Source organism: Colossoma macropomum, unplaced genomic scaffold (assembly GCF_904425465.1).
Source record: "Colossoma macropomum unplaced genomic scaffold, Colossoma_macropomum, whole genome shotgun sequence".
Lineage (NCBI taxonomy): Eukaryota > Metazoa > Chordata > Actinopteri > Characiformes > Serrasalmidae > Colossoma > Colossoma macropomum.
Genome location: NW_023494792.1, coordinates 11,886,085 through 11,900,142, shown reverse-complemented (window position 1 = coordinate 11,900,142; position 14,058 = coordinate 11,886,085). Strand labels below are relative to the sequence as shown.

Here is a 14,058-nt window from a genome sequence, read left to right as displayed (position 1 = left end):
AGCTCATGTCTTACCATGTCATGGCCATAACTTAGTAAGGCGTGAAAACCAGATCATGCCTTACCAAGTCGCAGCCACGCATTAGGATCTCTTTCCCACGCCTTAGGTTGTGGCTGAGCATTAGGGTCTCATTCCCATGCCTTACTAAGTCCTGGCCACACATTACTTTTTTAAGACTTAATTATCTTGTTCCCATGCTTTACTAAGTCCTGGCCACACATTACTTTTTAAGACTTAATTATCTTGTTCCCATGCTTTACTAAGTCCTGGCCACACATGACTTTTTTAAGACTTAATTATCTTGTTCCCATGCTTTACTAAGTCCTGGCCACACATTACTTTTTTCAGACTTAATTATCTTGTTCCCATGCCTTACTAAGTCCTGGCCACACATTTAAAAATAAAAATAATGATTGGCCACGTTGTACCAACGCGTAGGAGCGAGATTCTAATGCGTGGCCGCGACTTAGTAAGACGTGGGAACGAGATCATGCCTTATTAAGCTGTGGTCAAGGCTTAATTATCTCATTGCGTCACTAAGTCGTGGCCGCGCATTATTTTTATTTATACGGGAGGTCACAAGCAGGGCTCCGCAGTGGCCAGTTTTGATGTAGAGCGACTTTCTTTGTGTTTTGTGTGTGGAAAATGAAAAGACGTGGCTGCTGCAGCCTTCAGCCCTGCCTGCAGCGTCCTTCCCCTGACCGGAGTAGCACGTACAGGCCGTGCTGCACGTACATAATGACGCGGCCTGCGTGTGAGGGTTATTGAGTTCAGACACTGATGCTGGACTTCTGGATCACTCAAACTCATCCCATGCTTTTCTGTGAGGACTATAGACTTTAAAGTAGATACATTAACCGGTTTGAGGGTCTCGATACTTCTGAACGTGTAACCTCGAGCAGCGGCCATCAACCTGTTTAACCCTGCTCAAATTCTGAACGCTGATTGCTGCTGCTGTGTGTAAGGCGTGGTTTATGTTCGCTAAGGTCTTAGGCTCGGAAAAGCAGGAGATCCACCTAGCAGAGGAATTTGTCAGAAAAGAGGAGAAAGCAGTCTTCCTGTAACTCATTACACTTTATATACACAGCGGCTTACTCTGTCCTGGCCAGTGTGCTGGAGAGAATGGAGTCAGGTGCAAGTGAAGTGTGGCTCTGTGCGCTGTGTGTGCTGATAATAGCTACTAATGCTGCAGTGCTGCTGCTGTGGGGCAGAGGTGGGAGGTCAGCGGGGCTGATGGCCGTTGGGGTGCTGCTGTGCTGTGTGGTCCCGGCTGGTTGCTTCGTATTGGCGCTTCTGAGTGTGTGCTACACTGTGATCTACTGCACTGCAGGGAGAAAGGAGCCTCTGCTGCCAGCACAGGGCAAATCAGCGCTGATCACAGGTAATGATGCTCACTCTTAGAATGGATATATAACTTGGGAAAAAAAACATATATATATATATATATATATATATATATATATATATATATATATATATATATATATACCTGGTGCAAGATTTAAGTGAAACAGCCTACAGACTGTCATGTCTTAGACGGTCTTAGCATATACATATATGTATAACATATGAATCTTTAGAATAGATTTTTCATGCAAATTTAATTTTCGATCACTATATAGAAATGTAGCTGAGCGATATGTCAACTTTATCCAAATACCATGATATTGACATGCTGTGATATTCGTTTTCATATAGCTTTATTGGTATTTTTGAGCCTTATATACACATAAATAGCAGCGTTCTTTGAAAGAACATTTCAAAATCCATAGAAATGAAATAAATTGTACGTTTTCTTTTTGGTTAATGTTTTCAATACTATGTAAAGTTCTCTTTCCTGTAATTTTAAGTCAAGACAGTGCATTTAAAACAAGTTATATCAGTTTTGTAAGATCTCTGATATCATAATATGTTCTGAAACATTGTGCTCTATGTTGTGTAAAATGGAAAAGTATGTTATAAAGCCACAGATTGAGGCTAGAATAATTGTTTTAGCATTCTTTTGACCATGCCTGGACCAGGTTGCGACTCAGGGTTTGGCCACAATCTTGCTAAGCTGCTGGACAGGGCAGGGGTGAAGGTGTACGCTGGGGTGCTGAAGGAGAATGGTGCAGGAGCACAGGAGCTCAGGAGAGTTTCATCTCCACGACTTACTGTTCTCCAGTTGGACATCACAGACACCAACCAAATCTCTAAAGCTCTGCAGTTTATCAAGAGCCAAACAGGAGAGACAGGTAACAAAAAAAGAACCACGACATAAGTAAAGAAGTGTAAAGAAAAATAAAGTTATTTATAAATACCAACACACAGTTGTATGTTGCATGAGTGAAAATCCAGGATATGTCCTAGACACAGACAAAAGCAATTCAAGCAGATTGCTCTGTCGTAAGGTAGCTTGTAAAAATGCATTGATACTGTTATTGCCTGTTTAACTTGTCTGATGACCTTGTTTCACAACACCGAATGTATGAAAAACACTGAGGCCAAAAAGGTATCATAGAATACACAATGAACAATATAGTGAGCTATGAGTTGTTATTTCTCGTGATCAGGTCTTTGGGGACTTGTGAACAATGCAGGAGTGACTGGCTATGTGTGTGATGCGGAAATTCTTCCATTGAGAATATTAAGAAAAATCCTGGATGTTAATTTCATCGCTGGGGTGGAGATGACCCAAGCTTTCCTGCCTTTGATACGACAAGCAAAAGGAAGAATTGTCAACGTATCCAGTCTTGGAGGTACATTATTTTACGTTTAATGATGAAAAAAAAAGGTAATTTTTATAAGAGGTTCTGGTGAATTACATTGAAAATATGAACAAAAAGTAACTATAGTAACTAAATAGTTCTGCATCACAAAACACCCTTCAGTAAAAATGTGTTTTGGAATATTGTAATTTTTAGTTATTGAAATTGAATTTACAATATTTAGAGTTTTACATGGTGTCCCTCAAGCCATTCCTGCCCCACTTACAGCCCATTTTAGTTAACAATGCTGTGGTGTAAATACTGTTAACATGAAAACAGCAGTCACACTGCTCTGTGTACTCCAGGGCTCTTTATCAAGACTCAGAGTATCAGAGTTGTCAGTAAAGCACTGCTGAAAATGGAAGAATACTGTTTATAGCACGATGTCTGGAGTGTGTTGAAGGCCCAACAAAAAAGGTGCTGTTTGTTGGGAATTATTAAAAAAAAACTAAAATCAAAGTCATTAAGTTGTGAAAAAACTGTAGTCTGCATTACACCTGAATGGTTCTCAGCAGTTTCTAGGCCTTCAGTCATGATATGTTCTGGATCACTGTTATGTGCAATAAGAAAGTGTCTTGCCAGAACATCCAAGTGGGCTTTTTGTGGTGGGCTATTATTTATATAGACCCTCTTTTAGGCACCTTACCTTTTTTGTAAGCATTAGTTTTGTGCTTGTACTTCAATTCAGAAGTCAGGTGTTTTTCATTTGCTGAGTGTTTGCATTACAAAAGGGAAATGTAGAGACAGGCTTTGTTCCAGCTATGCATAGGATGTAGCTTGAATATCAGTTACTATGCGGGTTACTTGTTTTTGTTTTTAGAGTTTCTATTTAGTAATGCATTTCTTACTTCCTGAACTGCTTTTTTTCAATTCTGTTAGTTGTTTATAGGGTTGGAGTATGCCAAAAGGCATGGTAGGAGTCAGGAGTCTGGGTTACAGGGCATTTCTGATGCAATGCTGTGTTATCAGGTTTATTTTTTACTTTATTTGTTTTTATGGGCTAGTTTATATGGTGCCTTATGTAGGACTAAATTGTAACTTCACATTTATAAAATGTCTAAATAGGTGGACTAAATCCACCTAGATTAGTACTATAAATATATAACATTTATACCTTTAGAGTTACAAAGGCATTAAATTGAATAAAAGTGCAGACATTGCAGTACTGTATTCCAGTGTAGCTTAAACATTATGCTCTTCTGGCTTAATATAAACAAATCAGCAAATACAGGCTTAAATTGTCGATCAAATGTAAACATGTGATGTTGTTATATTTTTAAACCAAATGTCTACCAATACTGATGTTATTCTGATATCATTGTGCATCCCTACTTTCTAGTCTAGGATTAAGCTCAAGCTGGGTCAAAGAGGGCAGCCCCAAGTTTTGACCTCTACAGAAAAGTTCAATGATTAATCATGCTTTGAAGCTGCCAGAAAAAACCTGGGAAAATGCACCCTGTATTGACAGTTCATTCATTCTTTAGGAGAGGTTCCTTTCCCTGGCTTTGCTGCATACGGATCATCTAAAGCAGCTGTGATTGCCTACTCAGGAGCGCTGAGGCAGGAACTGTCCCAATGGGGAGTCAAAGTGGCCATTATTCAGCCTGGGGGTTTCAAGACTAGTGAGTGTTGGAGTGCTGGATATTAAAACTGACAGCAATATTTCACATTTTTGTTTATCACACCTACAATATAACCACTTCATGTTTCATTTTTGTCCATGACCCATCACTACCTTTATGGTTTGTTAATAGTGTGATTTTTTTAAAACCAAGATACTCAACAAAACACACTTTTATATTTTATCTTAAAAATTTTACCCATCAGACATTCTAGGCAATGAAGAGGAATGGAGTAAAATTGAGAAGGAGATCCTCAGCACTCTGGCCCAAGAAGTAACAGAGGCATATGGGGAAGAGTACATCCGCTCCTTGCAGCGCCGTTTAAGCAGGATGACTACAGCAGGCAGCACCGATACCACACCTGTTCTGGATGCTATAACGCATGCCCTGCTCTCTGAAAGACCCAGAGCCTTCTATCATCCAGGATCCACCGCTGTGGCTCTTCCACTCCTCCACAGGTTCTGCCCAACCTGGCTATTTGATGTCATTTTTTCAAAAATGATAAGGTATAACAGATTAAAACCAGCAGGAGTGGTTTCTAAATAATGCACACTTGATATGGACTGGACGTAAATGTTAAATTTTATCATGTTATCCCATCACTTTAGGACAATACACCACTACCATGCAACACCAAACAATGAAAATACTGCAAGTCTGTTCAATAGATACACCCAACATAAATGAAAATCAAGTGTACTGGATTTAAGATTTTAACTGTAACCATCTGTGATTACGTGGCACATTCATTAAAAGGAAGCTCACACAAATTCAGAATGTTTAGAATGTACAACTTTCAAGATGTGCTTTTCACTTAAAAATAGGGATGTATGACATCCAGGTTTCCGCTGCCATTTTACAGCATTTTTGTTACTACAAATGAATGTAATAACATAAAAAACTGTACACAAAGTCCTTAAAATCCTCTGTGAATAAAAAAAGACCACTTTGTACACTGTAACGGCCCAATAAAATGTATCAGTCCTTGGGCTTTAAGAAAGCTTTCTTTGGTTGTGATGGTACAACGTTATGGTTGACATCTTCCTGACTGTCCTGGAGAGAGGAGCGTTCCCTTTTCTTGGCAAATCTTCTTTTCATGCTCTCAACCAAGCTTCCATATCTGTTAAAAAAAAAAAAATGGCTTATACATTCAAAACCAGTGCAAGGTAACTGCCTTAAAGCAACCGTACAACAATACTTTTCTACACCTACCTTCTAGCCATGTCCTCATCTGTAATATCTGTGTCCATTCTCGTCATGTCTTCTTCCTCTTCTTCCTCATCTTTCTCTTTTGGAGCGTTCATTAGAACCATCAGCTTCTGCATAGGATTCAACAAGACAGTGAATAAGAAATAGCATGAATATCACAAACAAAAAAGAAAAATGGGACCATGTAAACAGGATTACCTCAACTTCAGGATTGAATCCCTTAAATGACATTCTTCCATAAACCAAGTCTTCACATGGAATATAACTTCTTTCTTCAACAATGTAGCTTCTATATGAGGAGATACACATTCACTTTAACCTATATAAAACAAGTGCTCTGAAATGCACCAGTGTGACCCAGTGGTGTATGAATGTTCACAATGGTGTAGAAACTAGGAAGGGTGTATACAAGTAAGAGAACAAAATGTGATTACTGCAAGACCATCGTGTGCAAAATGTGAAATCGTACTCTTTGGCTTTAAGTTCAGGCAGGTCCAAATACCAGTGTTCATCACTTATAATTCTCTTCTCTTCTTCCTCAAGCTGTTTCTTCACCTCTGCATCAAGGCCTCTTTGCATAAACTGTGAGGAAACAAACCTGGTCATGCAAGTGTGAAACTAGACAAGAAAATACAGCATTTCTGCTTTGAGAACCTTTAAATCTGAAGCAGTACACTAATAGATGCTGAAGAGATTTGCAGCATCAGCTGCCACTCTATTACACACTTAAAGAGCGTTCTTTAAGGGTCCTTTAATGAAGGGAATGGTGCTATATAGAACCATATACAACACATTCTCCATTAATCTAAAAAACAATTTCACAATGCAAAGAATCTTTTAAGCATGAAATGGTTCTATATATAACTCGTGGTTCTAAACATAACCATTGCTTTTAGTAAAGAACCCTTGAAAAACCATCTTTTTTAGGTGTGCACATTAAAGTAACAGTATGGAGTCGCCACCACGAGACTGCAGCCTAAAATCAGCCAATATTCCGAGTGACTATATATCGAGATTATTTATTGTCTTTGAGATGAAAAGGTCAGACACTCAATAAGTAACCATTCTCCTATAGATTTCCAAATGCTAACCACAAACTCTCATAAACCCTGACTTTGCTGGCCGGCAGTAACTGAGCTAGTTAAACTCCAGACTCGCACAACAGAAACTCACCTTCATTCGCAGGAGGTTTTTAGATAGTTTCGTTGAACCGTCGTTTGCCATTTTAATTCTTTTTGACTCTGTTTCACTGCAGTCAAGCTTAACCAAAGTACCTAAGACTGCTTGTGCGCTTCGTGTTTCGGCAATAGCAGGCTAAGCTAACTGCATTCATGCCAACATGCTGCTCATCAATACAGAAAACACTGCGCATGTTCAGGTTTGCCTAAAAGACGCGATTAATCGCACGCTCGACCGTGTAGCGACTGCTCATGTCTGATGCATTCTAAGGCGTGTACACAGCATGAAAGTGATCTCTGGAAGAGATGACACATTTTTTATTTCTTCATAATGATAATAATGATGTGATTTTCCGTTATTTTTGTTTGCATAGTTTCTTCTATTGATTTTAAATACACATTACACCTACAGGAGCTTTTATGACGCCCGATTCTAAATCCATCATTAATACGAAGTTGGTCCCCCTTTGGCAGCTATAACAGCTTCCACTCTTCTGGGAAACTTTCGACAAGATTTTCATGTGTGTCTGTGGGAATTTTTGCCCTTTCATCCAGAAGAGCATTTGTGAGGACAGACATGATGTTGGACGAGAGGGCCTGGCTCACAATCTCTGTCACAGTTCATCCCAAAGGTGTTTGATGGGGTTGAGGTCAGGGCTCTGTGCGGGCCTGTCAAATTCTTTAAACCAAATTCATCCAGCCATGCCTTTATGGACCTTGCTTTGTGCAAGGGGGCTCAGTCATGCTGGAACAGAAAAGGCCTTCCCCAAACTGTTCCCACAAAGTTGGAATCGGTTGTCCAAAATGTCCTGGTCTGTGGAAGCATTACGATTTCCCTTCACTGGAACCTAGGCCAATGACTGAAAACAACCCCATAGCATTATCCCTCCTCCTCCAAACTTTACAGTTGGCACAATGCAGTCAGGCAGCTAACATTCTCCTGGCATTTGCCAAACCCAGACTCGTCCACCAAGCTGCCAGACTCCACAGAATACATTTCCGCTGCTCCAGAGTCCAGGGGCGGTGTGCTTTACACCACTCCATCTGACGCTTGGGATTGTGCTTGGCGATGTAAGGAGTTGGTGACTTTTATGCGCTGTGCACCTCAGCACTTGGTGGGGAAAAAATATTGCGAACTGACCTGTTGCAACAGTGACATTCTATTACAGTACCATGCTTGAATTCAGTGAGCTCTTTAGAACAAATCATTCTTTCACAAATGTTTTTAAAGGCAGACTGCATGGCTAGGTGCTTGATTTTATACACCTGTGGCAGTGAGACTAAATGAAACACCTGAATTCACTGATTAAGAGGTGTGTCCCAGTACTTTAGACAGATATTATAAATCACTACATGGGATTGCATTGCTATTTGTAGCTTTAAGCTTAGTCCTATGTAAAATGACACTAGTCTGTATATGGGAGTTAGACCCATGGGTTTTTTTTTGTTGTACTGTACTTTCTGTAAACTGCTATAGTTATAATACTAAAGCAAGTTCTTAATGTGTGATTCTGTGTGTGATCCTTTTCAGTCTATGACCAGGTTAAATATCCCAGTGTTTTGCCTTTATCCTTATTATGAGATGCTTCAGTGAAAGCATCACAATGTTTAGTGTGTATTTAGTTCAAAAGACTGTGAATGGGAAACAAAGCATGTAAGTTATAAATAATTGCAATATGCAGTAACAACAGAAATGCTGTTGTGTGGCATGGATATTTCTATAAAAGAATATGGACAAAGCAATTGCTTTTGCCAGTTCATTATCATTTATGCACCAATATATACACAAAATAAAGGTGAGATAATAGGTTACTGAAATTCAGAGACACTGGTAATTGATTTATTTAGTAACTATAGCAAGACCAGTATGTTGAAGACCTTGTCAAACATGTTTATTATGAAGTTGGTTGATCACGTAAACTCTTGTACCACAAGCTCCTTCAGCGACATCAGTGACACTGGTCCATGTGGTGAGTTCTGCACTTTGATCAGTTCCTCTTGTAACTGAGCCACGGGGTGCTCTAACTTGTAACCCAGATCCACCATGGCCTCCAGCAAAGGGGCGCGATAGCGGCTTAGCCCATAACGCCTCACTGCTGGCAGGGCCATGTGGCCCGTCTGGAAAGCATCATGAAAATCCCCCAGGTCCCTCTGGCACACCACCAGTGCACACAGGGTGGGGACAAGCAGAGATGGGTCATGAGTGGACAGTTTTCTCTGAAGCACTAGTGCTCTCTGCAGGACCTCCAGGGCTTGAGAGAAACGGCCTCCACGGAGCAGATCGTAGGCAGTCTTCAGCTCAGGGTGTGTGAAGAATGCTATAAAAGCGGGGGTGCGCCGTATGTAGCGGCGGGCGTAGAGCTGGGTGAGGTAGTCACAGAGGGCCACACGCCGCTCAGCAATGTTCTCCTCTGAGAAATTCCCCACCAACTTCTTTCTGGGCAGCGGGACCTCCTCCAGCTCCTCGCTGAAGTCCTGCAGCAGCTGCTGGTGGAGGTGGAGGAAGTCTGAATAGCGGCGCTCAATGGCCACACGCTCGCGGTCATAACTGCCTGACCTGATCACCACAATCTGGTAGACCTGTAATAGATAGCACAAACTGAATAACTACTAAATACTACTACTGCTACTACTGCTACTACTACTACTACTACTACTACTACTAATAATAATAATAATAAATGCACTTTTTATTTTGGTTACAGCATTTCAAAGTTGAGTTACAAAAACTCACATGACATCACACACATGTTTTATCTGACTCACAATATACTTAGTTCTTTACATATTCAGACTAACTTATCACCAAGACAGGCTTCAAACAGTAGTCACTTATGTTGATGGACTTAACTCTCATTTTCACTGCGACATGCAACGCTGTAATAAACCTGCTGCAGTAAAGTGCGACGCAAAGGCCAGTGCAGGATTTGTAAGCTGGAGCTAAATTTACAGATAATTACAACATAAAATGGCTAAATTTACTAAATTAGTATTTGTATTATACAGGTTTTCATTGACATGTTTCTTATTTGTTATTCTGATAACCTTCTAACAGTAGTCATTGGTTATCACTGGTTAATCTAAATACTTCTGTCAGTGACAGTCTGGTTTCTTTTCTTTATACTTATTCTATATTTCTATATTCTGTTTTCACTATTGTATATTCATTGTTATATTCTTTATTTTCATTGTTTCTGATTTATTATTGTTTTGTTATCTGGTGTCAACAAGGGGAGGATGGATTCCCCTTTTTGAGTCTTAGTTCCTCTCAAGGTTTCTTCCTCTTGCTCTTAGGGAATTTTTCCTTGTCACTGTCATACTTGGCTTGCTCGTTTGGGGCTCACACCCAGATTTCCTGTAAAGCTGCTTTAGTTGTATACCACTCATTGTAAAAAGTGCTATATAACTAAATAAATCGTGAATCTTGAATCCTTACACAGAAATAGAAGTAAAATCATGAAGCTTTGAATGAAAATAACAGCATAATTACAAAACGAGCCGTAATTCATCCTGGCGTATGCTAGCCTAAACGAAGGTTTTCATCAGGATTTTAAAACACCTATCAAGCTTCCTAGCATTTTTCTATTCAAGAGTTCAGGAGATTTATAGGAAAATAATCTTCCACCAACTGAGCTGTAAGTGATCCTAGGTGTTTGCAGTAAGACTCCTTCAGCTGAGTGAAGTGGGTCTGAATGGGGTATAACCCTTCAACAGATCAGTCAGATATGCTGGACCATCAAGGGCTTTAAATGTCATGAGCAAGACCTTGTTGTCAAAACAGAACTTAACGAGAAGCCAGTGGACACTAAAAAAAAGAGAAATGTGCTCAAATTTTCCTGGAACACACACAAGCTGCTGCGTTCTGAGCTAGTTAAAGTCAATTGAGAGAGACAGAACAACCAGTAACACATTACAGTAGTCTAATATAGTTGTTATGAACAAAAAATTGATCTCAGCATCTTATACAGTTAGCATGTGTCTGAGTCAGGTAATAAAACAAATGATAAACAAGCATCCAGTGTTAAATCAAGGTATTTAACTGTAGCTTTTGGCTGCACTGAAAAACGGTCAAGGATAAAATCTGCAGCTTTATTTTGAGCAGACTTATCAGCAAAACGTCTGTTTAAATACACACTTGTAAAGTCTCTGAGGGAAAACTGCAGTATGATGTTAAGCAAATCTACAACTACAAAAGACCACAATATTAGTGGAGAACGCATGTATGAATGTGTGTACAATCATTGTAGAGTGATATACTTAGTACCCTGCTATTCAAAAGTTTGGAATCGCTGTTCAAAAGTTTAAGTATTTTAAAATATAAAACTAATTAATTAACTAATTAAAACCAATTTGTTAGCAAATAAAGACATAAAAACTATTCTAATATGCTTCTTTTGTTCAAATTCAGCTTTCACACCTTTTGTGGTTGCTGCAGGAGAAGCTGTAAAAGATTCTAAAACGTCTGAGAAAGTTGTGTAGTATTGAGAATAAAGTTATATTATAATTAATCTATAAAAGCCATCATATTTCAAAAGTAAAGATCAAATCTCAAAACAGACAATGTGACAAAATCGGATAGATAATTACAGTATATTATTTATATTGTATTACATTACAGTATATTACTTGTTCACAGTATTCATGAAATAAAACACATTTTATTGAATAAAACTCTTTGTAATAACAATGTTAAAAAAATTGTACTGTGTAGGTTATTATTGTGCATAAAATAAGAAAGTTATGGCAAATTAATCCAAACTTTTGAACAGTAGTGCATGTTTAGACGTCCAAGACAAGACAGGGACAGTAACGTACCAGAACCTCTTAACATTTCATGATGAATGGACCGAACAGAAACGATGCAAAAGCGCTTGGAATACTTTGACAGTATTCAGTTCAGTTCCATTAGGCATCGCTGTAATAGAAGTGCATTTATGATGAGAGTGAGGAGGAATACATCTGCTTGGTCCATTTACTCACCACGTATCTGGATGAGGCTTGCTCTATGGTACGGGCAGATGGGATCTCAAACAGCAGTTTAATGCATCTAATCTCCTGTTTCACTGCCCTCCAGTGCTGCTGAAGCTCAGCTGTGGTCAGACAGGAGGCACTGAAGCCTGGAGAAGCTCCTACAGCCATGAAGAAAATGGATTCGGATAAATGAAAGAATTTACACTCTCACAGACACCGTTCTGTATAACAGACAGCACTGACCAGTACCTAATGGTGTCTCCTGTTGGTGCTCAGGTTCATCAGGATGTGTGTTACTGCTTCCTCTTTCGCCATCAGTCCTCAGGTCTAGCAGTTGGGACTCTGAATCCATGACAACAACCTGTCTACGTTCACTGTTTTGATCTTGCAAAGAAGAAGTTTCATCCATCATCAACACTAAGTCATTTGTTTTGAACCTGCACTCAGACACAACTGTGCAGTTGAGCAAGATATGATTAAAAATCATCTATTTATGTGTGGTGACACAGTGCACTTCCTCGTCATGAGGCTATAATTGGCCCTGTTGGAGGAAGTGAACTGAAAGCAGGAGGTAGAAGTATGTAGAAAAAGACAGAACAGGTTGAAATGGAAAACCAAACGTTTGTACACGGTCTATAGTACTGCTACAACAAAAAATAAACTTGAGGAAAAAGCTTCTTTACCTGTGTGAAGAGATGTTAGCTTGGGCTAGCTGTCTCTCTCATGTTGTAATAAACCTGCTGCAGTAAAGTGCGACGCAAAGGCCAGTGCAGGATTTGTAAGCTGGAGCTAAATTTACAGATAATTACAACATTAAAATGGCTAAATTTACTAAATTACTATTTGTATTATACAGCTCTACATTATTTTCTACGGCACAGCTCACGGTCTAAAGCTTTGTCTCTTTGGCAAAAGTTAAAAATTTGCTTAGGAGGAACTGAAACCTAAAAGAGGGAGTGTTTGACTTCTTCTCAGCTTTCAAAAATCCCTCCATGTCATCACTGGTTTCCATTATCATTATTTATCCAACTGAAAAGCTCCTGAGTATCACTAAAAAAGGAAACTCACAGTCACAGATACGAATGAGGACATAGATTCTACCATGCTGTAACTCTTTTGCACAATTCTGTTTGACCTTAATGTATGATCAGTGTTGTCCACTAGATGGAGTTGTGCTGTTTGCTATAGAGTATAGTATAGAAGCACTATTTAGATAGAGATACATAGACACATTTGAACAGTTCTTCAGCTGTTTGCTGATGAAAGCACACATGCCTGTTGACAAGCATCAGTGCTCAGTGCAGATAGCCAAACCGTTAGGAAGAATTTCCTGTTTTTAAGTTCTGGAATGTGTTCAACTACTATATGGTTGCACAGCTTTGTTTTTGTTGGTTCACTGTTTTGGAATAAGTGCTGTATATATGCTGTTACAACTTTTCAAAATGGGCCATTTGTCAGAACTTTAACAAGCATATTCAGACCACCCTAGAATGACCTACCAGGGTCAGTTTTCAGACCAAACTGGCAGTGATTGCAAAAATGTGTTTTCACGCTTATTATGACCCCCCCCTTAAAGCCCGATGGACCCACACTGTATTTCTCTCTTTCATAACTACATAACTTACATGTTTTGTTATAGTTATCAAATAGCTACAAATGACTGACTATAACGTTGGAGTAAGATACAAGGTTTGTCGGAACAAAATCTTTTATCTCCACAATGGTAACTTTACAGCAGAAAGAAAAAACATACTTTACTTTTAATGTAAGTCAATGGAACCAGACTTTTTTCCAAGTCATTTTGGGCTGTTTCTTTGGTCCGCTTAACATGAAATCTACACACAATGTAAAGGGCAACAGGCATTTTTCAAATTATTCAAATAATGCCAAAACCTGAAAAATGACAAAAATGGAGATATGAGGTTTTGTTCAGTGTTCAGTGTTTATTATTCCTTTTTTATTCATGTTTAATGTTTATCATATTTTAAGGTTAATAACAATCGTAAGTCTAAGGTTCTTAGCTTTCCTCATCAAGAGGGGCATTAAAAGGATGTAGCCCAGTTCCAACGATACTTAGTATTGTTACTCTAATACACAGATGTTTATTTTTTTTCCTTAGTAACACAATATTTGGCTGAAAATAACAGCAGCTGTTTAACAAAACAAGAGAAAAATTGAAAGGATTATTCAAGGATTTCATGACTTCGATAATGGCCAAAGCTGACCCCACCTAAGCTCTTAAACTTGCTATGATCAGCAGTTTTTCCACTCTAAACTTTGCCATCAGGTCGCTGTTGGGCACAGATGAGAGTGAGTGTGAATCATAGTGAG

At 39.1% G+C, this 14,058-nt stretch overlaps 3 protein-coding genes across 3 annotated transcripts; 1 reads left to right on the top strand and 2 right to left on the bottom strand.

Annotated features, from left to right (window-relative positions):
* The first annotated feature begins 751 nt into the window (after window positions 1-751).
* On the top strand, window positions 752-5,357 carry hsd17b2 (hydroxysteroid (17-beta) dehydrogenase 2). The gene is made up of 5 exons (XM_036575973.1): window positions 752-1,381; window positions 2,022-2,234; window positions 2,553-2,738; window positions 4,232-4,369; window positions 4,575-5,357. The coding sequence occupies exons 1-5, from the start codon at window positions 1,123-1,125 to the stop codon at window positions 4,913-4,915; spliced, it is 1,137 nt and encodes a 378-aa protein (XP_036431866.1). The 5' UTR covers window positions 752-1,122; the 3' UTR covers window positions 4,916-5,357.
* On the bottom strand, window positions 4,934-6,951 carry mphosph6 (M-phase phosphoprotein 6). Its single transcript, XM_036575974.1, has 5 exons — window positions 6,752-6,951; window positions 6,048-6,160; window positions 5,777-5,867; window positions 5,582-5,688; window positions 4,934-5,489 (listed from the first exon to the last, which is right to left on the bottom strand). Exons 1-5 carry the CDS (start codon window positions 6,800-6,802, stop codon window positions 5,348-5,350), a joined length of 504 nt encoding a protein of 167 aa, XP_036431867.1. The 5' UTR covers window positions 6,803-6,951; the 3' UTR covers window positions 4,934-5,347.
* Window positions 6,952-8,667: 1,716 nt separating this feature from the next.
* snx20 (sorting nexin 20) lies at window positions 8,668-12,621 on the bottom strand. The gene is made up of 4 exons (XM_036575972.1): window positions 12,411-12,621; window positions 11,962-12,111; window positions 11,737-11,882; window positions 8,668-9,336 (listed from the first exon to the last, which is right to left on the bottom strand). The coding sequence occupies exons 2-4, from the start codon at window positions 12,077-12,079 to the stop codon at window positions 8,668-8,670; spliced, it is 933 nt and encodes a 310-aa protein (XP_036431865.1). The 5' UTR covers window positions 12,080-12,111; window positions 12,411-12,621.
* Window positions 12,622-14,058: the final 1,437 nt, after the last annotated feature.